Below are 23,477 nucleotides of genomic sequence, written 5' to 3' on the forward strand. Positions count from 1 at the left end.
CAGCGCCGTACAGGTGGCCTTATTTGGAGTAGAAGGACAGCTCCGTCTCGTTTCGAGTCACTTCACCGAACGAGTTGTCCGCTGCAGCTTCGTTGAATACAATAAAGTCACGATCTTTGCCCCCGTCCATTTTGAAAAGAGGGCCGACGGATATCAGACCCCCTCCGCTAAATCGTGTGCGATTGCGCTTGTTCAAGGACAGCAGCCGAATGCTCTGCGCGAGTTCAGAGGAGAGCGCTGTCGCTGAAGTGCTCCGTTTAGTGACGGGTGGTGTCAAATCATCTGAGACTGACGACTCTGGCGGTACAGTTTCCTTCGTTGGTCGGTAGATCTCCACGGAAGGTAAATCTTCATCGAAGAATGTCTTGTACAGCTCCAAACTTTCAGTAGGTACCGATCCATCCCCAGTCTTCACGAGCTTCTTGAGATCCAGAGACTCCTCAAACATTCTAAAACAAATCCACAACGCAAAGTAAGTTCTAGCGCATGGGAAACTTGACGCTATACAATACGCACTTTCGGTCCTCAGGATCCGTCTTCAGCTTCTTGGCCACCAAGACGCGGGCCTTAACACTTTGCTCCAACCCAGAATATGGGCCAGCTTGAAGCTTGAAAGTTGCTCCCCCTCGAGCTTGTGCGTCGCGAAGACTCCGTGCATCATCAGGACTAATGCGATTATCTCGCGTATAGGCTTCGAAGTACATTTTCACGCTTTCGTTGTCGTTTTCCCATATTTGAGGGGAATCCTTTCCGATCACATACCTGGTTGGACGGGTTAGCAAAGTTAGTGCGTCTGCACAAAGCCACATTGGAGAAACGAAAACATACTGTTGGTAAACTGGATCAGGGGAAGGAGTAGAGCAATCGCCAACGAACTTGCGGTGACTATACAAATTACACGAAAGACAAATGAATGCTCGTCAGCAGCAAGCTTCCACGACGAATTTCAAAGCAATTCAAGCGAACGTACCCTCTGCTCAGCATGTAATCTTCGATGCTGATTTGGTCATCTTTGCGCTTCACAACGGCCTTGAGCGCGGCAGATCCGTGGCCTCCATACTTGCTGATAGCATCTGCTAACGCTGCTCGAGATGCACGACGAGACTCGGAGCCGCTAATACTTGTGTAATCATCCTGGTGACCGTGCTTGTGCTCGTGGCTACTATCGCGCGACCGACGATTGGACTGAGGTTGGTACCCTACTTCTTCACCGATATCGGGAGCACTCATACTTCGATAAGATCGATTGCTCTGCTTCGTTTGTCCTCGACGAGTGGCCTGCTCAAGGTCTGACATGTTTTCCTCATCGACGCGAGCCAGACCCGAGATGGACGAGGAGGACGGTGCAGAAGTCAGGTGTGCCACAACCGCACTCTCTGACCGACTCTTGTCCTTCTCATTCACCTCATCCGAAATCTCCATTGGTAGCATAAACTTGTATCCCAGGACTTTGTCAAAAGTTGTGAGTTCCTCGGGGTGATACATGTGCAGGAAATCGTCCGAGCAAGGTGACGCTTTCCGAGTTCCAGCACCGGCTTGTTTACTACCATCCGAGACGGGACCACTGATGAGCTCACGTCTGCTCCCTTTTCGAACAATTTGGTCGCATACGCATGGAGCTTTGTCCTCTGAAGGCGGAAGGCAATACTTAGGCTGCTCAAACCCTTCTAACGGTTCCTTCCACCAATCGTCCAATACTCTTCTACATTCTCGAATGTACGCATCACGCTTGGCCTGATCGCGAGTAGCCAAGATCACCGCACGCTCGTGGGTAGGTTCATCGTTGTCGCTCTCATCAGTACCTTCGCCGGCATCATCCAGGACTTCCAACGATGAGCAGCACGAAAGCCGCATGGGCCGAGCCACGTAGAGCTCTCCAAATGCCTTTCTCTTGTTTTCGGCATGGAAGGCGAGGTTGCGTCGTACATTTTCACATGCTGTCATTCCATTGCGCACCTCGAAGTTGTGCAGATAGTAGTCCGAGTCTAGCTCCCACAGCGGAGGTGAATCTTCTTTTGGAACAAAGTGCCCGAGGAAAATGTTGATCGCATCCTGCTTTGCTGTATCTGTAAATGAGTTGCTGTAGTACCGCCGAATAGAGGTGAGAAGTTCGCGGTGCTTGACGTTTTCCCGCGCGGCACTGTTCTTCACATTTTTGTGGGCTTCCGATCCACCGTATTGCATCGAGATTGCATCTCCCATCAGAGAATACAACTTCATGAGTACCAGAACCAGTTGGGAGCGACTTTCCAGGAGTGGTGTGTTCTTGATCCCCATCACATAGAGCTGTTGGCCCAGCGCGCGCATTCCAACACTGAACTGGCTTACGTTCGTGCGGTCCAAGCAATCGATGCAGTTTGTGCGGAGAATGCCTCGCTGCTCAAGCCAATCACCAGAGTTTCTTGTAATGGTTGGGGATGGTGGTGGGTCCACCGGAGCTGATTCTTCGCTATCCTCTCCTTTAGATTGAAGGTTACTTGACGTGACGAATGCATCCCACGGATCGGATGGTGGGGTTGGAAAGAATGCTTGGGCATTACGCCTGTTGCCATTTTGGTTGATTTGCCGCTTCGGTGCACTGCAAAAGAAGCCTGTCTGGGTCAGCGCCCACACTGCCACCTTATCCAACGAGTGCAGCACATTGAGTCCTTTCTGTTTCGGCCCAGATAACCGAGAGTAATCCAACGCCACATACCGCACTCGATGCTTTGGTGGCATGAAGCTGTTCAGATATTCCACCGCGTTCATGTACTCGTTGCCCACAATGACTTCGCGTTCTTTCTTCTCAGACTGTTTTACAAGATTGAGAGCCACGACGGGTGAACCGTAGCGCGAGAAGAGGTCCGCAAAGTGCTTTTGCGTAGCGCTGTACGTCGGATCAACGCGATTTAGCACGATTGGTGGTTTGGGCAGTGTTGCTGATGTCTCCTGCGACCAAAAGACCGGAATCGAACCACGATGCTGTACAAAAGAGCTGAACTTGCCAGGCCCCATGCTTTCATCTTCAATGATCTGCTCCGTCTCGACATCGTTCGCAGCTTTGCCAGTATCAGCTACACCACGCTTCAAGTATCGCGTGCCCGCAAAATGACGAGAGCGACGAGCAAGCAGCACGACACTCACGAGACGGCCAAACACTGAGCATTTGCGCTGTTCATAGCAACCCAGAACGAGCGGCACGACTAGATCAGCTGCAGCCCCACCACTCAGGCACACACGCAGCTCACGCGTAAGATACGAGTTCCAAGTAAACATTTCCGCCGGGTCCGAGTGCTCCGTTGTCATGTTGTGTTGCAGCGTATGCGTAATGTCATACGAGTAGCTGAAGTAGAAATCTTTGGTCAGATCCAAGAAGTGGAAGAGCCCCAGGTAGCGAGCCTCTGCTTCCTCCTCCGGACTGGGGTTAAACCATCGATTAATGCGACTCCAGGCGGTCTGATCTTCCTCTGGACGGCTTACATTCAGCTGTTGCGTGGCCGAAATGCCGTAGATCGAGTTCCCCCCAATATTTCCAATCTTGCGTCTCTGCGTGACAAAGATGAAGTAGTAGCCGCGCAAGAAGCGGATGCAGCCGACAATAGCCACAGCAGTGAACGCACGCACCAAGTCTCCAGTTCCATGTACGCGCGCCAGTTCCAACAGCGCCTGCAGTCTGGCTTCCATCTGCTCCCAGTCGTAGATCCGTTTATCCTCCTTCAGCACTTGCTCCAACTTGTTGGGTCGTTCCACCATCCGGTCCAGCTCAATCATCCTGAATCGCGTATAATGGCGGTCCGAGCACACCACGTAGTAGATCGAGGGCGTCTCATAGATCGTGAAGCGCTCAAAGAGCGTCTCGCACGTGGCCAGTGCCGGTTTGCGACGTCTCAGCGTCGGTCGTGTCAGTCCCGACCCACTCGGCGTATTGCCGGCTCCAGCGTTTGCAGCCAAGCTGAGGTTCAAACTCAATTGCGACGACGGGCGTCGCATGTGCTTTGGCCTGGTCGTGGTGCCTGACACGGGCGGCGTGACCAGTGAAATGTGAGGCTTCACTCCGCGCTGTAAGTCCCTCTTCACGGCAATTAACGTCGTCATCCTGCAACATTTTGCACCAACGTTAACAAAAATACAGTAAAACAACAATAATGGAGGTTAGTAGCGTTAATTCCAGGTCCTACCACCAATCAACGTCATGGCTGGACTCGTGCGACGAGAACGTCTCCTTCTTGCCCCGATTTATCGTTAATTCCATGCAGTCGCGGCCGTCGCTGCGCACGTGGGCGAGCTCGCAGGCTTGGACGGGGATGGTGGCGATTCGGCTGCGGCCGTCCGGGTCCAGCGCCACGAGCAGCTCCCCACGCTCTAGCTCCAGCGTACACCAGACCAGGCTCCATTCCCCGGGCTTGTTGCGGTTGAAGAGCCGCGGCGTGCGGCGGTACAGTGGCCTCGAGACGTTCATGGCGGATCTGATACTGGTAGAGAAAAACCTTGGGTGCGGAATAGTTTAAAAGCATGATACTCGACAGGGTTCATCAGATGGATACATTCACAGCTGGTAGCAGCTCATTGAAGACGGACCGCACGTAGTCCCCTAGCACATCGAAACAGTCGGATACATGGAGCTCTTGCAGAGGAGAGAGCGGCAGCTCGAGTAGTTGGTAGGCAAAAGTCACGAGGATCTCTGTCGTGAGCCAGCAGCACCAGGAAAAATGCAGCGTCTTGAGTGCACGCGACTTGGCCAGGTGCTGCAGCAATGCGGCGCCCTGTTCACCAGCTGCAACATCGAAACAGTCGACGATCTTGAGGTGTTCGAGGTGCGGGTGAGCTGTGGCCAACTGCGTCAGGAAGCGACTTGACAGACCGAGGCACGAGACCAGACTCAGAGAGAGCAGCCGCACTTCTTCCTGAGTCTGCACAATGTCGACGTCATCGACGTCCAGATCTTCCCACGACTCTGCTTCCCGCTCCACCAAGTGGCCGGAAGTGAACTGCCAGGCCATGTGTCTGTCCGACTCCGCCTCGTCGAACAACGTCGCCAACGACTTCTCGTCGCGCACGAATCCGATCGTGAGATGCTCAGTGGGCTGCAGTAGCAGCAACTTGACATTGCCGTCACTCACAGTCTTGAACGCGGTCGTCAGCTCTGCAAGTCTCGACACCATCCACGGCTCGAAAGAGGCGAAAAAGCCCTGCGTAAACTCGCACGACGAGCTGTAGAGGTCAAATGACCGCGCGATCTCGTAGATACACCTACAATCACCACCTACAACTGTAAGCTACAGCCAGCCACGTCATTTAATACCAGAACACAGCTTTTACCGCTCTTGCAGCGACGAAAACTCATCCACCGCCGACGTTTTTTGCAGCTCCGAGGCGATGGAGAGCGCTCCCTCGCGCTTGATGCGCTCGATGTGGTCGTCCTTCAGGCGCGCATTGGTCCACGCCGTCAAGACGTCCACCCGCACTCTACGACGCACGGCATCGTTAGTTCCGGCGCGTCTCTGCTGCTCCGTCAGCTTGCGCTGTGCTTGCCTGCTCTGCGCATTCCTCTTGGAGACCTTGGCCACTTCCTGCTGCCACCGGCGGAACAGCACAAACCTGGTATGTAATAAACCGGTCAGCTGCGGTCAACAACACGCCACTGTGTGGGGCAGCTCACCTCTCCTTCTTAGAGCCGAAGCCACCGCACTGCCGGCCCTTACGGTTGCGCCCCATTCTTATCCGAAGTGATGGTCGTCACTACATTCCTCGAACTTACCGTAGCGTATCAGATTAGTGCATGATAATAGTTCAAATGGTGTTGAAGTGCCAGATAAAAATATACCGGCATCGTCTCCGCTGCGAGCAGTATCGAATTGATAGAGGACGTTGCAATGGAGTTGGAGCAGTCTGAAGATCTGGCGTCGAGTCCCGGGCATCGAGACTCGATGGCGTTGCTGTGCAAGGCCTCGAAGCTCAAAATCCCGTTCAATCCGACGGCTGGGGATGTTCATCGTCGAGAACGAGGCGCACCATGGCGAATTGAGGCGGAGGAGGAGGTTGCTACGTTGAATGTTCACGCTAAAGAGGAGCAACGAGAGAAGCGGCGGTGGGGGCTGGCCAAGCAGGTTCAGGACGGACTGATGCACAACTTCAACATCAACTATGGTGTGGCGGAGCTCGCGACGCTGATCAAAGAGGGGATGACGTTGAAGAACGATCGACCCCCGCGTGAATTGACCCCTCACGAAGTAGGGCAGGTTCAGTTCCTAGCGGCGGCGGAGAAATATGAGTTGAAGCAGATTGTTTTACTGCTGGACAAGTTCCCAAAGGGCAAAAGACAGCAATGATACGTCACGTAGAAATGAATACATGCTATTTGCTATGACCACTGCACATCGACATCTTCAGCCGACATGCCCTTTTCTTCGTACAGTTCGATTAGCTCGTCAATAGGTCCGTGGAGAAGAGGCTCGGCCATACGGTCTTCCAGGCAATCTTGTCGGTGTTCGGGTGCATCTTCTTGCTCCATGCGCCACAGCTCGTATTGATGCGGTAGTCGGAACATCGTTCGGTGGTCGTTCAGAATGTTTTCCAGTGACGTGTCCAGCAAGTGCCGTATCCGCAGCGATGTCCGCTTCTCCTGTTCGTCGTAAGGGAATGGTTCTCCAGTATCCTCCATGTCGTTCTCTTCACTTGGCAGCTTAGCCAATTCCGCGAGATAGTCGTCCCAAGCATCCTTCACAGTCTGGAAGAACTCGCTCTCGGCAGTGTGCGCTTGGTCTCCAACTTCGTAGTCCACGCGGTGCAGCCACTGACTTTTCATCGGGTGGGCCATGTTCTCGCTCAAGTGGTGCGCACCGACCCACTTTCGGCCGAGACGCAGACGCACCACGCGGATTTCGCCCGTGAGGAAGCCCTCTTGGCGCACCGCGATGTGGAGAGTCACGTTGAACACTTGGTCCACCTTCACGCGCCAGGACGTCGGCGGCTGCCACACTGTCCAGCGGCACTTGTTCAGCAGGAAGTCGATCGCCTCTGGGTCCTGCAGCTCCAGCACCTGGACAACTTTGTTCCAGGACGGCACATCTAGCAGCTCTGGTCCGCAGTTGTGCACCTCGTAGTCGCGCTTGCTCACTTGTACCTGTCTAACACTGTGAAACACGTCAATATCGGCAAACTTGTGTCCTGCAGTGACAATACATCGCACTCTTTCGTATCGATGTCGAACGCCTCGGCGATGGACGTGGTCGAGATGCTCTTGACGAACCACAGCTTGGACAACACCTCAATATGGTCCGCCAGCAGGTTAATGCGGCGCACAACCTGCTTCTCCACGACGCGATGCACGCGCGAGATCACGTGCTGGTCTACGACAGCGTACCATCTCTCCGCGACGCGAATGACACGAACGAGTCCGACGTGCGCCACCACAGCCGCCACTCGCCCATGCTGGAAGGCCGCATGTGAGGTGCGCTGAATCGTCTCAACCCGCTCTGGCGGGAGTAGCACCCCCACAGCGCCGCCCATGGACGATGCACTGGATCACTCCACCACCACCAGCAGCATTGACGCCGCCAAAGATAGCTTCAACATGAGAAGCGGCACCCGAGATGGCTACACTGCAGAGATGGCAGTCAGCTGTCTCTGCCGCTGGTGGCATTCCGCTTCTCCATGGGGAATCTTGCGTCCTGGGGGCAGATTCAACTTGGCTGGCATTTCAGTCGCGCGGTTGACAACACGTTGTCCGGTGATCAGTTCGGTGGGAATCGCCTCAAATCGTGCGCAATGCAGCAGCAAGCATGTCGCGTTCAATTGGCGGCGGAGTCGAGCTGACAATTTGTGCGACGTTGAACCACGCCGGAACCCACAAGAGCGGATACGTTTCATATCATCTCAACCCTCTTTACGGTTATACTCGCCCTGTCTAGGTCGGGAGTAACGGCGTTCGTAACGTGGTGAATGAGGTCATGCAGAGACTCAACCTGCGTAATGACCAGCAGCGGAAACGATGAGCCAGGTATGCTTGGCACACTTTATTCACGAGTCTTAGACTGGCGAAGCGGCGCGTATTAATACTACATGTACGATGATGTTGCCATATTTTCATTGCTCTGCCATCGTGGTACTGAAAAATAGTTGATTTTGTACGAAGTTCCGGCCACAAACAATGCCATCGGCTCCTTCTCCGCGTCCCCTTGCCACCATAGTACAGCGCATAACCGCCTCTTCCACGTGTCAAAGCCGCCATCCGATCTGCACCACCACTTGCTTTGCCCTGTTCAGCAAGCAAAACCCGACTGTGTGAGCTATACCTTTCTCGAACTTGCTACCCTTCTATCCTCTATCAATCTCCCCAATAATCAATTCTCACGACACTCATACAAACACTGAGATTTCTGCTCAGAAGTGCCCGAGAAGGCGAGAAGAAGGAACGGCCGACGCCGCCTACACGCAGCAAGCAAGCGCAAGCACGGTGAACCCGATCTCAGTCGCATACAGCACCCTAAAGAGCCCAACGCTTCTCTCCTCGTAACCTGCCATGTCGAACTGGGGGCTGCGGCTGAACCCGTTCAGCAAGAGCTACTCGCAGCTCGAGATGGACCAGATGCGCTACGTGCACCAGGCCTACTGCGAGGCCATGGAGGTGAGCGAGGAGGACCTCCCCACGGCGCTCAAGATGGACGACAACTTTTACCCGCTGCACAACCCCACCATCTCGGACTTTGACGAGAATTCGTACCTACGCAAGATGCAGGACGTCGTGGGGCTGCTGCGCAACCCCGCGGAGGCCATCATCTCGAGCATCTGCGCGTACCAGCGGGAGCGGTACGACCGCACCTTCACGTTCTCCGGGTACCTCAACGACCCGCGCACACTGCTGCTCGAGGAGTTCAAGGACTGGGCCATGCGCACGCTCGCGCCGGCCTCGTGCACCACTGAAGCCATCCTGATCGAGGTGCGCCGCCGACACAGCTACGTGCTGAGGCTGCAGCACGGACAGCAAGGGCTGTTCCACTCGGGGACGGGCGAGCGCTCGCTGCTGGGCACACTCAAGGACGTGCGGAACGTGATCGAGACGCGCGTGTTGCCCACCATCGAGACGGAGCGCGCCCACTCGTCGGCGAGAGAGCAGCTGCACACGCTCGAGGCGCGCGGCACGGACGGACTCATGCATGGCGTGCAGTTCCTCTTCTACGTGCTGCGCAACACGCCCAATACGCCGGCGGACTGCACGATCAGCAACCTCCAGGCTCAGCAACACGCGGGCATGAAGGACGCCATGGGCAGCAAGTCGGGACAGATGCTGGAGGTGCTGCTCACCACACCGTCGTTCAAGTACGTATACTATGCTGGTGTGGGAAGGAGATTTTAGATGCTAATATCCTGATTTGGTGTGCTTGACAGAGAATTATTCCCGCAGAACCAGTCGGCCATCTCGCCCCAGGACTCGCTGCCGTCGCTGCTCTTGACGAATGAGGAGGAGGAAGAGATGACTCATACAGCGGTGTTCTGCGATACCGAAGCAAACCCCCAGGTGCCTACAGTGCTGACGCGCCAGCTCAGACGCAACTCGAACCCGAACGAAGTGGCGATTACTCCGTCGGATTTCCTGCAACAGAGTAACGCGGGCGTCGTCGCTCTGCGCAAAGAGGTCCGAGAGGAAACGTTCGATGCGTTCACCAAGCTGCACGGCTTGCTGAAATTACTGGCCGATCTACTGGTGTCGTGTCGTAAAGCGCGACAGCTCGCCGGCCCCGGAGGCGATTTGCTTGTGTATGGGCCTGGAGGAGAGGAGGTCCGTCGATTGATGCAGTCGCTGGAGGCAGTGCAAACTGAAATCAGCAAAGAGGTGAGCCAACTCACGCGTATTGGCGTCCGCGAACTTGACCGCCTGAAACCAAACCAGGAGAAAGCGTGGCGTTGGAGCTTCAGTAAGGTACTGCCACTCGAAGGTTACCTGGCCCGTGATTTTGGTGCGTGTGTGGAACCCATTCAACGGATGTACGCGAGCGCCGACCCGCTGCACGTACAAAAGATGTACAAACAGTTTAAACAGGCGACGGGTTTGTGGGTGGAGGAAAACAACTCCATTTGCAGGTATGTCACAGCTGCGCTAGGTGGCGGCTTTATTGAAGACGGACGGAAGCAGATGCAGATAGAAAATGGAGAAGAGGAACCGGAGGGTCAAGCGAAGATCGAATTGCTCGAGGATGACTCTCCTTCTGACATGAGCAACGCGCTTGTCGTGGCAGAATCGAGTTCGGCTCACAGGAGTAGTAGCAAACAGGTGTCATCCTCGAATAGCGACAAGGAAGACCGAATCGTGCTTCTTGAGGATGGTAACCCAGAGAATGACGCCAACGCGGAAAATCAGCTTGTGGTAGCAAACCGTGCTATCGTTCCTGCACCCAAGAAGCAGTCAAGCTCGGACAGTGGGTCATTCTTTTCGAGTCTTGTGTCGTGGGGTGGAGGCGCCAAGACACCACCGACGTCAAAGGAGGGCGAAAACAGCCCAGTGAACTCTGAAACAGACGAAGACGATGATATCGAGAAGGGTCCGTCGTCATCTTCGTCAGCTAGGGAAGCTGCTGATATCGCTGCCGCCCAGGGTGGTGTGCTGGACACTCTGCTGCTCGTTCGACAGTCGATCCAGCGTATTGGTCAGCTCTCGTGGGGTGTGCGGACGTCGTACCATACTTCATCGATCGATGAGGGCGACTTTGACGCGTTCATCGTGTTGTGCTCCATCTACGAAATCACTGGCGTGTCGTGCTCAAGTGACCTGCTACTTCGTGTGCGGCTGCACCGCACGCGTCTATCCCAGCTCCTAAAGAAACACATTCGATCGATTCTGAGCTGCGTCGTGGTGCTTCAGCGTCGTATTGTCGATGAGGAGAAGAGTATTCCGGGCATGACTCTGGTGTACCGTCGTTTGAAAGCGAACCTGTCCGACTTTGAGAGCGAAATGGACGCACTGCTTGTGAATTTCAAGCAGGTAATTGTGGAGTGCTCCAAGATGAAGGCTGGCATTCTCGCTTTGCCGCTGTCGCAGCAACGTGAGTCGAACGACGTTATTGGAATGGGTGCCTACGCGTACAACTCAATCAATGCGCTTGCCACCAGTTTTGGTGCTGCACCCGTGCCCTCAGAGGCCATCCTCTCGCACGGCGAATACATGACGCAGTTGAGGTCGCAGCTGGATCTGCATTGGAACAGTATCTCGCACCTCTTTCAGAGCCTTCAAGGCACCGTGGAGGCCGTGACCACCGTCAATGACCGTTTGAGGGTGCGTAGTGGTATATTGTGTGCTCGTTTTGTGCGGACGTGTTACTGACGTTTGCTTGGTTTTGGGACGCAGGGCTACACGAAGTTCCCGGACATCACCGTGCCACCCCAGCAGCTGGATTACATTTTTGAGGTAAGCCTGCGCTCCGTGACTTCCAGACACGTTGCTGAGGTATGGTTGCTGATTCATAACTATGATCTTTACTGCGATAACAGTTCAACTACGACGGGTTCTTCCGCCAGACGACCAAGGACTTGGAAGTGTTGCTTGCTTCCTTTGACGCATCCAAGTGAGCGCAACACCACCCCTCCTGATCTATTCTCTTGGAGAGCGACACGCAGCTCAAAAGCATCGAGCCACAGGCCAACCTGGGAGCGCTGGTGCGATGTGATGTCCGTCGTACGTCCTACCTGTTCACCGATTCCGCTGTTTATTATAAGACTGAAGAAGACTCATGCACACTTTAGTCGACCTTTGTGCCATGCGTTCGCTGCTGCAGTTTCTTGATACTTCGTAGAAGAAACGAGTTGCTTATCTGGTTAGAGCACATCAAGAAAGTCACTCGCAGGAGGCTGCGCCGCTGACGTCGCTGCAGTTGCAGCAAGCTGCGGACCTCCTGCCACGGTCTCATGTGCCTTCGCAGAAGAAATAGCGACATCTCCTGCCTCCCTCTTCCGCTTCTTGAGCTTGGAGCTGTGTTGGGAGCTTGTCGCTGCGGTTCCTTTTCCTGTAGCTGGATGTGTAGCAGTCTTTGCAGTCTTCTGCACCAAGGCCCCCTTCCCTCCTCTATAAGCTGCGTGTGTGCTGTGTGCAGCGGAGGTGTCCACCACACCGCTGATGGCTCCCGCCCCCTTCCCCACGGACAGCGTGACTGTGAGCTTGCGTCGACTGGAGCTCTCGTCCTTGGTCGTGCCGTAGATGTCCACCTGGTCGAAGCTCGGCTCGCCTGCCATACTGGCGTAGAAGCAGCAGTTCGAGAAGAGATGCTCCGACTCCACGTACGGCTTGAGCTTCTTGGGGTTGGCGTCCTTGCGCGACTGCTTCGAGTCGATGAAGCCGTCCCAGCCGCGGATGATGTTGCCGTGCGGTGTCTCCTCCAGGTACACAGCCTCCTCCTCCTCGATCTGCGCTTGTAGAGTCAACACGGTCTCGTGGGCGCGGCGCTGCACCTCGTACAGCGCCATCATCTCGTTAGACACGCCACCGCCCGTCTCCATTTTCATGTATGCGCTTCGAAAGTATTGCGCCAGGAATATGCCTGATGATAGAATTTCATTTCGAACTGAAGTTCTTGAATTTGGAATTCCAGATTGACATGGCTACACTACACTTTTACCTACACGACGTTCTCAGCGGCGTCGTGGTTCTCCGCGATCTCAGCTAATGACATGTGCGGCGTCGGGGACGACGGAGATTTGGGTGGTGACAGCGTGGAGCTTTGCTGGTCTTTTTGATTCTGGCTGCGATTCCTGGGACTGGAAGCCACGGCTCCACGCTTGAGCTCTGTTGCAGACAGTTCCGCTTGATGTGGTTGCTCGCGCGGACGACCACCGAACATCGGCTTCAAGTACTTCTCATCGAGACGCTCCCAGACGCCGTGGATGCCGCTGATGTTGCGATGCGAAACCGAACGGTCAATCGGACGGAACGAAGTGTCTGCGTCGTGCTCGTCGTCGTCAGAAAGCAGGCGTTCATTTGCACCCTCGCTGCCCGAACAAAATACACATAGACTCGTGTTAGTAACTTAGCAGTATCAAAGCAGGGACGAACATACTCATCGAACTCTCGTTGTTGTTCCTGCGTAGCTGTCAAGCCGAAGTAGCGCAGCACTGGACTTGTGCCCATTCCGAAAACCTACAGGTCACATTAGCAAGCACAAGCAAGACGTTAGATAGTGTTCATTCGTGATACACTTGATCGAATAACGTACCAGGGTAGTGAACATGACGGTGAAAAGTGTCGTGCTTTGAATCACACTTGCGTGGATGCGGTTGGGCGTATACACGTTGAGTGCCAGTGCGAACGCGATCGCACCACGAAGCCCAGCAAACCAGACAACCACCATATGACTCCACGGGATCTTGCTGTCTTCCGCTCGGCAGAGATTCGCAAGCATGCACATTGGGAACACGTTCAGCATGCGCCCCAAAATACAAGCGACCATGTTCGCGAGAATAAATCCCCAATCCCACGTGAAATATCCTGAGTACGCAACCACGCTCATACCCATGTAAATGAACACGAAGTTCTCTGCCATGAAAGAAGACGTGGTCAAAAGATGCCTCAACGCCGTCGCGCTCTCATCAGCGATGTTGTACAGGTGGTAGTGGCTCATTAAGACACCCGAGAAGAAGAGCGCTACGATACCACTCATTCCAACGAGATCGGCAATCACGTAACTCAAGTACGCCGACAGCAGCACGATAGAAATCTCGTAGGAGGGGTACTGTTGAAGGACTGGGTCAGCTTGCTTGAGCAAAAAAGCCGACGTAAAGCACACAACTGCAGCCAGACCCACCGAACCAAAGCCGATGCCAAACACCTTGATGATAATAATGCCCGCATCGTTCAACGTGACGTCAGTAATGCCATTTCGAATAAGGCCCTGGAACAGTGTAAAAGACACGATGGCTGCAGCACAACACCAGCAACAATTTAGTAAACACAAGGCAAGTTCTCCAGTAAGACCTAAATGTGATATCTTACCAACGCCGTCGTTCAGCATGCTTTCACCAAACACGAGGTTAAATAGCAGAGGCGGCACACCATTCTTCTTGAACACTGATAACGTAGCCACCGGATCCACCGCCGAAATCAGAGCTCCATAAAGGTACGCTTCCGCCGCCGTCAATTTAGTGATCAGCCCCATATCTCCCAGCCAAATCAGCACACCGCCCGTAATGAACGTCGCAACCAGCGTTCCAACGATAGCCAGCAGCATAATCGCATTGAAGTTGGAGAAGAATCCCTGACGTTTATCAGACAGCAAAATAACACAAAAGTCGCACATCGCGGTGAGCTACCAATCTGTTCCACCAAACTCTATCTAACTTCATGCATACCCTCTTTTTCATGTTGAACCCAGCTTCCAGGATAATCGGTGGTAGCAGTCTGCAGAATATCAAAATCTGTCAGTTTGGACGCTTTCCCAAAATTCACCGATTGAGTCTGCGAAACGTACGCGTAGAAGAGCACTTCGGGGTCCATGCCGTTGTTCAGCGATTCCTACAGCAATAGTCGTATTAGTCTACGACCCACCGGACAGAGTCTTCGAATCGCCGTCGACATACCATAGGGTAGAAGACCAGCACACCGACTCCAAACTACACAACAGAAACCCCATCAATGGTCAGTCCGGACCTTTTAATCTGTCTTTTGTCGCATGTACATCTCACCAATACGCCGAAGAGGATGGCAACGGCGGACTCCGAGATGAGCACGGGGTGCTGCGAGCGGTCCAAGCGGTAGGCCACGAGCACCAGCACGAGCTGCAGACTGGCGATGACGCACAGCTCCATCCGCGTCCACTCGGTGCCGCCCTGCTCCTGCTTGGATGCGGCGCCCGACCCCGTAACCCCGCGCGCCGCGTCCAGTACGGCGTTGCCCGTGGCCGAGCCGGCGAATTCAGGCTCCCAGTCGTCCCCCATGGCTTCTCTAGTCGTCCGAATAGGCAAATGTGGATGCAGGATCAGACCGGCGTGATGTATGGGACACAATGACCGGACACTTACCCAGCACGACAAAGTGCGATTCGTATCACTCGGTGTTTGTATTAAATAGAGCAATCGTTTAGAAATGGATACATTTTCCATCGAAGTGGCTCTTTTGCAGTGAACCGACATCTTTGAGGCGGGTGTTGGTGACCGTGCTGTGACAGGATTTTGTTTGCAGATAGCTGGCAAATTGAGTGCCATGACCAGTACCGTGGTTCTCTGGTCGAAGTGCTCATGGAAATGGGCTTCATGGAGCTAGGGCCGTGCAACAAAGGACCTCCGCAACACGCCATGATACTACAAAGACGAGGAATCCTATCGGTACATCATATTCATGTCGGACGTGGTGTTGTCTGCATCAAGATGGCAGAAAGAACTCGAGTCTGTGTGAGGAACTGCCGTTGGTTAGTACCGCGCCCTCGGTTATCATAGGCGCTCATGCGCGCTCCGACATGGGCGAACGACCATGGCTTCTCTCGCTCGATACTCGGCAAAGTATGTTGCGAGAGTGGCTGCACAAAAAGATTCTAGTGATGCCCAGAAGCTGCCGCACATGCTGCGTGATCTGCTCTTGCTGTTTTACAAGAGCACGAGCCGCAGGCTGGAACACATTATCTACTGCCGACGATGTGAGCGAGATCGTTCCCACGTACGGTCATAGCAGGTCTACTGAGGCCATCGCGCCTTGAGGTGCTCGAGGTCAGCGCGAGTGTCGACGCCTGGGAGCGTCGAGTCGACTTCCACTAGTCGGATCCTGTAGCCTGCAGCCAGTACGCGGAGCTGCTCGAGGTCTTCGCACTCCTCCAGGTCTGACGGAGGCAGCGATGGGAACTCTAGCAAAAAGTCCTTGCGGAAGGCGTAGAGTCCTACATGGCGAAGATAGGTCGTCGTCTCTGGAGAATACTCACCGCTCTTGGAGTGCGGGATCATGGCTCGAGAGAAGTAGAGTGCGTTGCTGCAAGTGAAGACATCCCACACAATCTGTTAGACAGTCTCATATGTCCATCTGTCAATTGCTGTTCGTACCCGGTGCGGTCAGCCACGCACTTGACGACATCCCGACTGCGTGCTTCTCGCTCGTCGAAGATTGGTGTCGCCAGTGTGCTCATGACGCTGTCGGCTCCAGCTCCACGCAGCGCTTTGATGCACGAATCGATGTGTCTCGGGTTCACTCCAGGCTCGTCGCCCTGAATATTCACCACAACGTCGTACTCGCTCAGCTCCTTGGGGTCCATCAGATGCAGCGCCTGCACGATGCGATCTGTCCCCGTGTTGCAGGCCCCAGTGAGCACCGTGTCGCCGCCCACGCCTTCGATAACCCGCAGGACGCGTTCGCTGTCGCTGGCCACCACCACTTTCGATAGCAGCTTGGAGCCAACCGCAGCCGCGTATGTGTGCTCGATCATGGTCTTGCCGAAGAACTCGGCCAGAGGCTTCCCGGGGAAGCGCGTGGAGCCCAATCGCGCCGGGATCACGCCGAGCGCCTTCATTATCTCTGCAGTTACTGGTGCTGGTGGTGGATCCACGTACAGTTATGCTGTAATTTTCGGTATTATGCTTTTATATTCTACTTACGAATACATCGCATTACAGAGGTATTTAAGTCTCTATTTATGTTTTCGCGAAATAAAGTGTGCATGACTATACGATTATACAATCAATGAAAAACGTAACCGTAACCTACTCACTATCGTCGCTTTGTTGCATGATGCAGCTCGAGGCAGGTCTGCGGAAGCGCGAGGAGCACGACGACGGCAAGGACCGGAACTCGGCCGTTCGTCGCGTCAACGGTGGGTGGAGTACAGGATTCCATGGCGCGCACAACTATGAGCGCTGGGTAAAGCTCATCGCGCTGGGGTCGCTGGGCGTCTGGATGATCTTCGTGCTCTTCTTCTGGCACACTGGCGCCGTAGCTCCTGCCAAACAGACGACGAACCAAGTGAGGGATTTTAATGTGCAGCCCTCCATTCTCGATGGATTCCCAGAGGAGACGAACTTTATCGCGTTCGGGGACTTTGGCACGGGCGACGAGAACCAACGCCAAGTGGCGTCGGCACTGGAGAACTTCACTGCTACGATGGATCCAGCTCCGGCATTTGTGCTGGCGACGGGAGACCAGATTTACGACCACGGGTGAGTGTGAGGGTTACTGGGAGATGAGAGATATTGACTGTATTTTTCATGGTGGCGGTGTGTAGGATTGAATCTGTCGATGACCCGTTGCTCTCGACGAACTTTGAGCAGATGTACACGCACCCCAAGCTGCAAGTGCCGTGGTATGTCACGTACGTCAACGTTTTGCTGCATTTCATGTTTCCGTTCACTCAATTTAAACTTTTGAGGTGTTAAACTGTGTGCTATGCGTGTTCGTCTACAGAATCGGAAACCACGACTGTGAAGGATCAATCGACGCAATGCTCCAGTACGCTGAGAAGAAGGACTCGTTGTGGTATATGCCGCGCAGATACTACTCGATCGATCGTCCGGTGGCACCCAAGACGATCATGCGACTTGTGGTCATTGACGCTTGTGATTTGGTCTGCGGTCGTGAGCCCCGAGACTTTCGCTGCACGGACCGAATGAACGAACAGTCCTCAGTGAAGACCAGACAGTCGCAGTACGAATGGATCGAGCAGACGTTGAGTGCTGGCAAGCCGTCAGGCGTGGAGCAAATGTGGACGATTGTGATGGGCCATTGGGGCGTGTACAGTTTCGCTGGTAACGCCGACACGCCTGAGCTGATCGACATGTTGGACCCGATGCTGAAGAAGTACAAGGTGCACGCTTACTTCAACGGCCACGATCATAGCATGCAGCATGTCCGTAAGGTGGACACCGACGGCTCGGTCCGCAACTATTTCATCTCGGGTGCTGGCGGCTATCGAATCCACGAGTTGAAGCCGAACGCGCGTGCAAATCCGGACCTCGTGCACGCGGCCTTGACACATGGCTTCATGTCCGTGCACATGACGAGGACATACTTCCGTGTTCAACTTGTGGACGATGCTGGCGAGATCCTGTACGCCACCGACGTGCGATACGAATGAAGTGCCCAGAGCTAGCTAGATACAAGACACTAAAACACCAAGACAGATAAAACGTGGTTTCCAGATTTTGTGTTGTGCGCTGTGCCGCCCGTCGCTAACTACGCCACTCATCGTCTGTTCTAAGTACATTTCGTGCTCTCGGATTACCTACAGCGGGCGGGGTGAAGAGATCGCACCGACGGTTTAAGCGTCCTTCTTGAGCGAGGCCCAGCTGAACTCCTTGGCCTTGATGAGCTGCAGCACGAGCTGGTCCTCCTTGCGCTTGGTCTTAACGTCCGAGATCTCGTCGTAGAGCTTGGGCACCGAGAGCAGACGCGTCTTGCCCTCGTAGTTCTTGATCTGGACCGTGAGGCTCGTGGCTGTCCAGTCCACGCACTCGTCCTCCTCGCTGTGAGCGCCGATACCCGGTAGTTTGAGGTACACGGACACGCGCTTCTTGCCGTCAGCCCACGCGTAGTTGGCGATGGCCTCCGTCACCTCCAAGGGCTGCGAGGCCAGCGACTGCGTCTTGAGCAGCCGCGGCGCCGCTTGGCCGTCCCACTCGTGGATCTCCACGTCCTGGCGCTTCTTGTGCGCGTAGTAGTAGCTGTTGGTGCCCTTGCTCTTGATGTTGGAGTGCAGCGCCGAGGTCTCGGCCGTCGGCGCTTGCGCGGTGTTCTCCATGGCCAGCAGTCGCTTCACAGGCTAATTGACGGTTCAAAATGGCTGCGTATCCCAGATACGTCGGACTTACTCATCCCCTCTCTGTACTCGATATCTATGTGGAGCACACGGTTTTTTCAAAAATTTAAATTGTTCTTTTGAAAAGGTAGAATCTAGCCAATACTGCCCTCAATGCCCTTAAACCGGTGTTTTCCGCATATCCCTTGTCTGCAGCCAGTCCAGTCCACATTATTCAACAGCATGGCGAGTCCCAGCGCGGAAGTGCGGCGCGTGCCGCCGTCCTCACTGCTCGTAAGTCCCCCCCCGAGCCGCAACGTCTCACGCAAGCGCTCGCACAACGCGTTGGAGGTGGATCAGGGCAAGGTCTCGAGCGCCAAGAAGAACGCGGCGTTGGGGATCTCGAGCGCCAAAAAGAGCAGGACGGAGGCCTCCAGCGGCGCCAGCTGCAACAGCAACAAGAAGAACGTGCGATACTAGCGTATCTCCACTTTTCTACCAGAAACGTGAGGCTAAATGCTCTTATTTTGTGGCTTTTAGGCGTCGGACCGCTTCATCCCCACGAGGAGCGCCATGAACCTCGACCTGGTGCAGTGCAACTCGCCCGACACCGCGGCAGCCATCGAGGCAGCCACAAAAAGTGGGAACAAGAGAAGTTCTGGAGATTCGGGAACCGGAACAAGCTCTAGCACCGCAGCAGAAGACGAGGAGAAACAGATCTACAAGAAGAGATTAGCCAGCGCGCTGCTGGGCAAGGAGGACGACGCCAACCACAAGATCCTCAAGTTCACAAAGGCCAAGCCGGCCATCGCCCCGCCAGACTCGTTCAAGTCCACGCTGCAGGCCAGATTTTCCCACAATAAGATGAGCGCCGTGCCCGCGGCGGCGGCGAAGAAGCTGAACCGCCATGTCCCCTCAGCGCCGATCAAGGTGCTGGATGCGCCCGAGTTGATGAACGACTACTACCTCAACTTGCTCTCGTGGGGGGCCAACGACGTCCTGGCGGTGGCTCTGGGCCAGTGTGTCTACCTCTGGAACGCCGTGACTGGTGATATTAACGAGCTCATGGGGCTCGAGGGAGACGAGTACGTGAGCTCAGTGCAGTGGAGCGACGCAGCAGGAGGATCGGCTCATTTGGCGATTGGAACGAGCGAGTCGGTGGTCCAACTGTGGGATGTCGCTGCCTCGCGCCAAGTTCGAACGATGAATGGACACTCGTCGCGCGTGGGTGCACTGGCCTGGAACAGCTACGTGCTGTCATCGGGATCGCGCGACAGTACGATCATTCATCACGATGTGCGGGCACGGCAGCATCAGCTCTCAACGCTGGCGAGCCACGAGCAAGAAGTGTGCGGGCTGCAGTGGTCTCCTGATGGTACGATGCTGGCGTCGGGTGGTAATGACAACGCGCTGTGCTTGTGGAAAGCTGGCAGCATTGGCACTAGCCGCAGCATGCAGACACCCGCGCACCGACTAGAGCAACACACAGCCGCAGTGAAGGCAATTGCGTGGTGTCCTTGGGAGCGTAACCTGCTTGCCACTGGCGGTGGTACGGCTGACCGTACGATCAAGTTTTGGAACACAACTAACGGCGCGATGCTGAACTCCATCGACACAGGATCACAGGTTTGCTCATTGCTGTGGTCTGCTACAGAGAAGGAGCTGCTGTCGTCTCATGGATACTCGCAGAATGAATTGTGCCTGTGGAAGTACCCGAGCATGACGAAGGTGAAGGAGCTCACAGGTCACACGTCTCGTGTGTTGCACTTGGCAGCATCGCCTGACGGAGAGACGGTTGTTTCCGGTGCAGCGGATGAAACACTACGATTTTGGAAGGTATTCGGTCCCAACCGCAAAGCACGAAAGGCTGGCTCGAGCGCTGCGGAGCTGAGCAGTTCGTCGCTGTCGAGCGTCATGAGCATTCGATAAGCAATTCTTCGGCATCGCGGTTGTGCGCTTATGCTGGACTCCAGAGTGGTATGCTTGACTTCATTGTCGGGGGCGCGAGAAGGTGGAAGGTACGTTCGCCTGCTACTGAGGTGTTGAAATGTGCGTTCATGTTCGAGCTTTTTTCTTATATACTGTGTCTGCTTGGATGTCGCTAGCTACGCTTGGATTGCTGGCGTAAAGTGGACGGATTCCCTTGACGACATGAAGCAACAGGCTCGTATATTAGAAGACGAGGTTCAAATGAGCGTGACGAAAGTGTGGTCGAAGAAAAGGATGCTGGCGATATTTTAAATGAAGTGTGTGCTTGTATATCCTGGAAGCTGTTGCGGTTGTTGCTCTAACTCGCATGGGATCGCGCTCTCTGTCGGTTGGTCTCGGGGCCAGCACAGATGCTTCACGTTATTCTCTCAAAAATAGTTGTGAGCGATCTCTGTGGGGGCGATTGTAGACGCGATCAAACTGTCGGTTGTGTTGAGGGCGTCCACTGGTACTGCTGTCATTGTCAAACTTACCCTGTAGGCTCGAAGATGCCCAAGAGTGCTATTGAGATGGAAGATGCAGATACAGATGTCACTCGCCAGGCTGAACTGGTTGTGATCGATTGCCTGAAGAGCTGGAACTGTCCGCGTGCGTTAGACGCGTTCATGGGGAAAGATTCTGCTTCTCGGGTGTCCGCAATTGCGAGCGAGCGGTTTTTAAACGACATGGAGGCGAAGAAGAAAACTTGTGATGAACGCATCAGTCTGCTGGAGTACTTGACCAGTAAGAATAAGGAGACTCCTAGCAGTCGACGAGGAGCCAGCTCTGCGACTAAGGATACCGAAACTGATGCTGGTTTGGAATGGACGAAAGAAGATGTCAGTGCTCTGAAGAAAGCGATCAAGAAAACGAGTTCTGTAGAAGACAAGAACGCACGCTGGAGGCAGATCGCAGGTCTTGTGGGAAATGGCAGAACCAAAAAGCATTGCTACCTGAAATACAAAGATCTCAAGCAAGAGCAGAGCAACGCGGCAGTCAAAAAGGCATCGCCGCGGCGGAAGCGTTCCAGTGAGGACAAGAGCAAGTGTGAATCCGGTGAGGCTGAACCTGTCGACTCCAAACCCGATGCTGAGCTTGATATGAAAATTGACGCAGCCGACAATAGCAAGGTAGATGCAGACGATTCGGGCTCCAAATCGAATTCATCGCAAGCCTCGGAAGAGGTGCCAACGACCGCATTTGTTGTGTCCCACCGAACTGCAACACCCGAGCCGAAGAGCGTTGATATTTCGCTCGAAGTCTTGGAAGTGGAAGATTGCGAGGATATGGGTATGCTTTTTGATCAACCACCAACAAGCAGAGCTCAATCCAGTCGACCCAGTAGCAACACCGGCCCTATATTTGCCGCTGGCACGAAGCGAATTCCAACTGCTACGGACGTCACAGCAGTGCAGCAACTACTTTTTGGCGCAACCAAGAAAGCGTTCAGCAGTCACTGGGAAGAGCAGGTGAGTCTCATGTCGTTCATGCCAGCGATGCTATGACTTCTTTGTGGCTCACAATACTTGTTTGCTGCTGAAATTGTATTCCGCAGGGTTTCGTATTCTCGAGGGTGCCCGATCTCCAGTATGGTTTGGTTCAGCACCAAGGTGGGCCGTGTGGTATCTTAGCAGTAGTGCAGGGCTACGTGTTGCGCTTCCTCCTGCAGCATGCTCCTGTCGACTGGAAAAACGTAAGTACATCTCATAAACATCTTTCCGAAAAAATCTAAAATTTGAGGCTCGTTCTGATGTTTGCAGGCCGGGGTTCCTAGCCAGGAACGCGCTTTAGTGCAGGCGCTGGCCTATATTCTCTGGCAAGCCGCTCGGGTTTCTCGAGGAAATGGCAGTGCAGCCATCGAGTGTGTCGTTGCTGTAAAAGATAGCAACGCAGGTGGCCAACGCAGGTTCATGGCTGGTCTGAAACTGCACGTTGCGACCTCAGAAGAGCAAGCACGACAAGTACTCACCGCGCACTTGCCGCAGTTCATGGAACCCAAAGGCTCCGGTCTCGTGCAGTTTGTGCTGTCGGTACTGCTCACCAAGGGCGCCGATACCATCAAAAGCGAAGTGGACCAGCTCGCAGGCGACTCGGGTGGCCAACTCATCGGTGCACACGACTACTGCACCCAGGAAATCGTCAACCTGCTGCTCTGTGGCTACGCACGCAGCAACGTGTTCGACGGTGACCAAGTACTGGAAGGCACGAGTGCAACGGACCCGGACGCCCTCGTGCTTCGAGGAATCTCGTCCCAATCGGAGATCGGGTTCCTGTCACTGTTCGAGGCGTACCAGAACCTGATCGTGGGCTCGCACCTCAAACAGCCCCGCGTGAATATCTGGGTGGTCTGCAGCGAGTCGCACTACTCGGTCCTGTTCGTAGCAGACCCCCGGTCACTGGAAGACCGAGCGTGGGAGACCCGACCCCGTGTCGACTTGCTGTACTACGACGGCCTCGCCAACCAAGACGAGGAGATCCAGCTCACCGTCGACACCTTGGCAGTGGAGCAGCATACGATGGCGAGCCACGACGACCTCATCCCTCCACTCAACCTGGTCCTCCGCACCAAGTGGCCGCGAGCCACGGTCGACTGGAACGGGGTCGAGCCATTGCTATGACCAACACACAGCTCGCGTGAGTTAACGGGGTTCAGCCACCGCAAATCAACTTGACAGCTAACGTTATCCCATGAGATAAGCGGAGAATAGAATCATTACCGCTGGAGGTTTCGGCTCTTGCGTTCAGCTGAATATGAGGCGTGTGCGTGCGTGCACTCGTTCCTTTCTGGAACGAAGCGTCGGCCAAGAGAGCGCGAGGCTGGAACCAAGCCCGGAGAACGGT

General features: G+C 54.6%; 12 protein-coding genes across 12 annotated transcripts; 5 read left to right on the top strand and 7 right to left on the bottom strand.

Moving 5' to 3' along the window:
• Positions 1-19: 19 nt before the first annotated feature.
• On the bottom strand, positions 20-4,438 carry KRP23_1115 (Phosphatidylinositol-3-phosphatase SAC1; the record flags this gene model as incomplete). The annotated part of the gene is made up of 5 exons (XM_067881483.1): positions 20-449; positions 517-762; positions 829-885; positions 971-4,075; positions 4,158-4,438. The coding sequence occupies 5 exons, from the start codon at positions 4,436-4,438 to the stop codon at positions 20-22; spliced, it is 4,119 nt and encodes a 1,372-aa protein (XP_067751683.1).
• Positions 4,439-4,511: 73 nt separating this feature from the next.
• KRP23_1116 (uncharacterized protein) lies at positions 4,512-5,694 on the bottom strand (the record flags this gene model as incomplete). Its single annotated transcript, XM_067881495.1, has 4 exons — positions 4,512-5,229; positions 5,299-5,445; positions 5,512-5,577; positions 5,639-5,694. The coding sequence occupies 4 exons, from the start codon at positions 5,692-5,694 to the stop codon at positions 4,512-4,514; spliced, it is 987 nt and encodes a 328-aa protein (XP_067751684.1).
• Positions 5,695-5,852: 158 nt separating this feature from the next.
• Positions 5,853-6,308, top strand: KRP23_1117 (uncharacterized protein; the record flags this gene model as incomplete). The annotated part of the gene is made up of 1 exon (XM_067881506.1): positions 5,853-6,308. The coding sequence occupies one exon, from the start codon at positions 5,853-5,855 to the stop codon at positions 6,306-6,308; it is 456 nt and encodes a 151-aa protein (XP_067751685.1).
• A 32-nt stretch (positions 6,309-6,340) lies between these two features.
• On the bottom strand, positions 6,341-7,488 carry KRP23_1118 (uncharacterized protein; the record flags this gene model as incomplete). The annotated part of the gene is made up of 2 exons (XM_067881517.1): positions 6,341-7,112; positions 7,169-7,488. The coding sequence occupies 2 exons, from the start codon at positions 7,486-7,488 to the stop codon at positions 6,341-6,343; spliced, it is 1,092 nt and encodes a 363-aa protein (XP_067751686.1).
• A 1,012-nt stretch (positions 7,489-8,500) lies between these two features.
• Positions 8,501-11,541, top strand: KRP23_1119 (uncharacterized protein; the record flags this gene model as incomplete). The annotated part of the gene is made up of 4 exons (XM_067881528.1): positions 8,501-9,297; positions 9,367-11,248; positions 11,321-11,380; positions 11,464-11,541. 4 exons carry the CDS (start codon positions 8,501-8,503, stop codon positions 11,539-11,541), a joined length of 2,817 nt encoding a protein of 938 aa, XP_067751687.1.
• Positions 11,542-11,787: 246 nt separating this feature from the next.
• On the bottom strand, positions 11,788-12,471 carry KRP23_1120 (Chromatin modification-related protein MEAF6; the record flags this gene model as incomplete). The annotated part of the gene is made up of 1 exon (XM_067881539.1): positions 11,788-12,471. One exon carries the CDS (start codon positions 12,469-12,471, stop codon positions 11,788-11,790), a length of 684 nt encoding a protein of 227 aa, XP_067751688.1.
• A 113-nt stretch (positions 12,472-12,584) lies between these two features.
• On the bottom strand, positions 12,585-14,895 carry KRP23_1121 (Sodium/hydrogen exchanger 8; the record flags this gene model as incomplete). The annotated part of the gene is made up of 8 exons (XM_067881550.1): positions 12,585-12,954; positions 13,023-13,102; positions 13,179-13,879; positions 13,955-14,216; positions 14,311-14,359; positions 14,430-14,473; positions 14,539-14,571; positions 14,644-14,895. The coding sequence occupies 8 exons, from the start codon at positions 14,893-14,895 to the stop codon at positions 12,585-12,587; spliced, it is 1,791 nt and encodes a 596-aa protein (XP_067751689.1).
• A 732-nt stretch (positions 14,896-15,627) lies between these two features.
• Positions 15,628-16,451, bottom strand: KRP23_1122 (3-deoxy-manno-octulosonate cytidylyltransferase; the record flags this gene model as incomplete). Its single annotated transcript, XM_067881563.1, has 2 exons — positions 15,628-15,916; positions 15,988-16,451. 2 exons carry the CDS (start codon positions 16,449-16,451, stop codon positions 15,628-15,630), a joined length of 753 nt encoding a protein of 250 aa, XP_067751690.1.
• A 215-nt stretch (positions 16,452-16,666) lies between these two features.
• Positions 16,667-18,008, top strand: KRP23_1123 (Purple acid phosphatase 4; the record flags this gene model as incomplete). Its single annotated transcript, XM_067881574.1, has 3 exons — positions 16,667-17,094; positions 17,160-17,246; positions 17,339-18,008. 3 exons carry the CDS (start codon positions 16,667-16,669, stop codon positions 18,006-18,008), a joined length of 1,185 nt encoding a protein of 394 aa, XP_067751691.1.
• A 183-nt stretch (positions 18,009-18,191) lies between these two features.
• On the bottom strand, positions 18,192-18,671 carry KRP23_1124 (uncharacterized protein; the record flags this gene model as incomplete). The annotated part of the gene is made up of 1 exon (XM_067881585.1): positions 18,192-18,671. The coding sequence occupies one exon, from the start codon at positions 18,669-18,671 to the stop codon at positions 18,192-18,194; it is 480 nt and encodes a 159-aa protein (XP_067751692.1).
• A 240-nt stretch (positions 18,672-18,911) lies between these two features.
• Positions 18,912-20,597, top strand: KRP23_1125 (Anaphase-promoting complex subunit cdc20; the record flags this gene model as incomplete). The annotated part of the gene is made up of 2 exons (XM_067881596.1): positions 18,912-19,136; positions 19,209-20,597. 2 exons carry the CDS (start codon positions 18,912-18,914, stop codon positions 20,595-20,597), a joined length of 1,614 nt encoding a protein of 537 aa, XP_067751693.1.
• Positions 20,598-21,145: 548 nt separating this feature from the next.
• On the top strand, positions 21,146-23,254 carry KRP23_1126 (putative ubiquitin carboxyl-terminal hydrolase MINDY-4; the record flags this gene model as incomplete). Its single annotated transcript, XM_067881607.1, has 3 exons — positions 21,146-22,105; positions 22,192-22,329; positions 22,397-23,254. 3 exons carry the CDS (start codon positions 21,146-21,148, stop codon positions 23,252-23,254), a joined length of 1,956 nt encoding a protein of 651 aa, XP_067751694.1.
• Between the last annotated feature and the right edge of the window lie 223 nt (positions 23,255-23,477).

This window comes from Phytophthora ramorum (genome assembly GCF_020800215.1).
Source record: "Phytophthora ramorum isolate Pr-102 chromosome Unknown Phyram_PR-102_s0001, whole genome shotgun sequence".
Lineage (NCBI taxonomy): Eukaryota > Oomycota > Peronosporomycetes > Peronosporales > Peronosporaceae > Phytophthora > Phytophthora ramorum.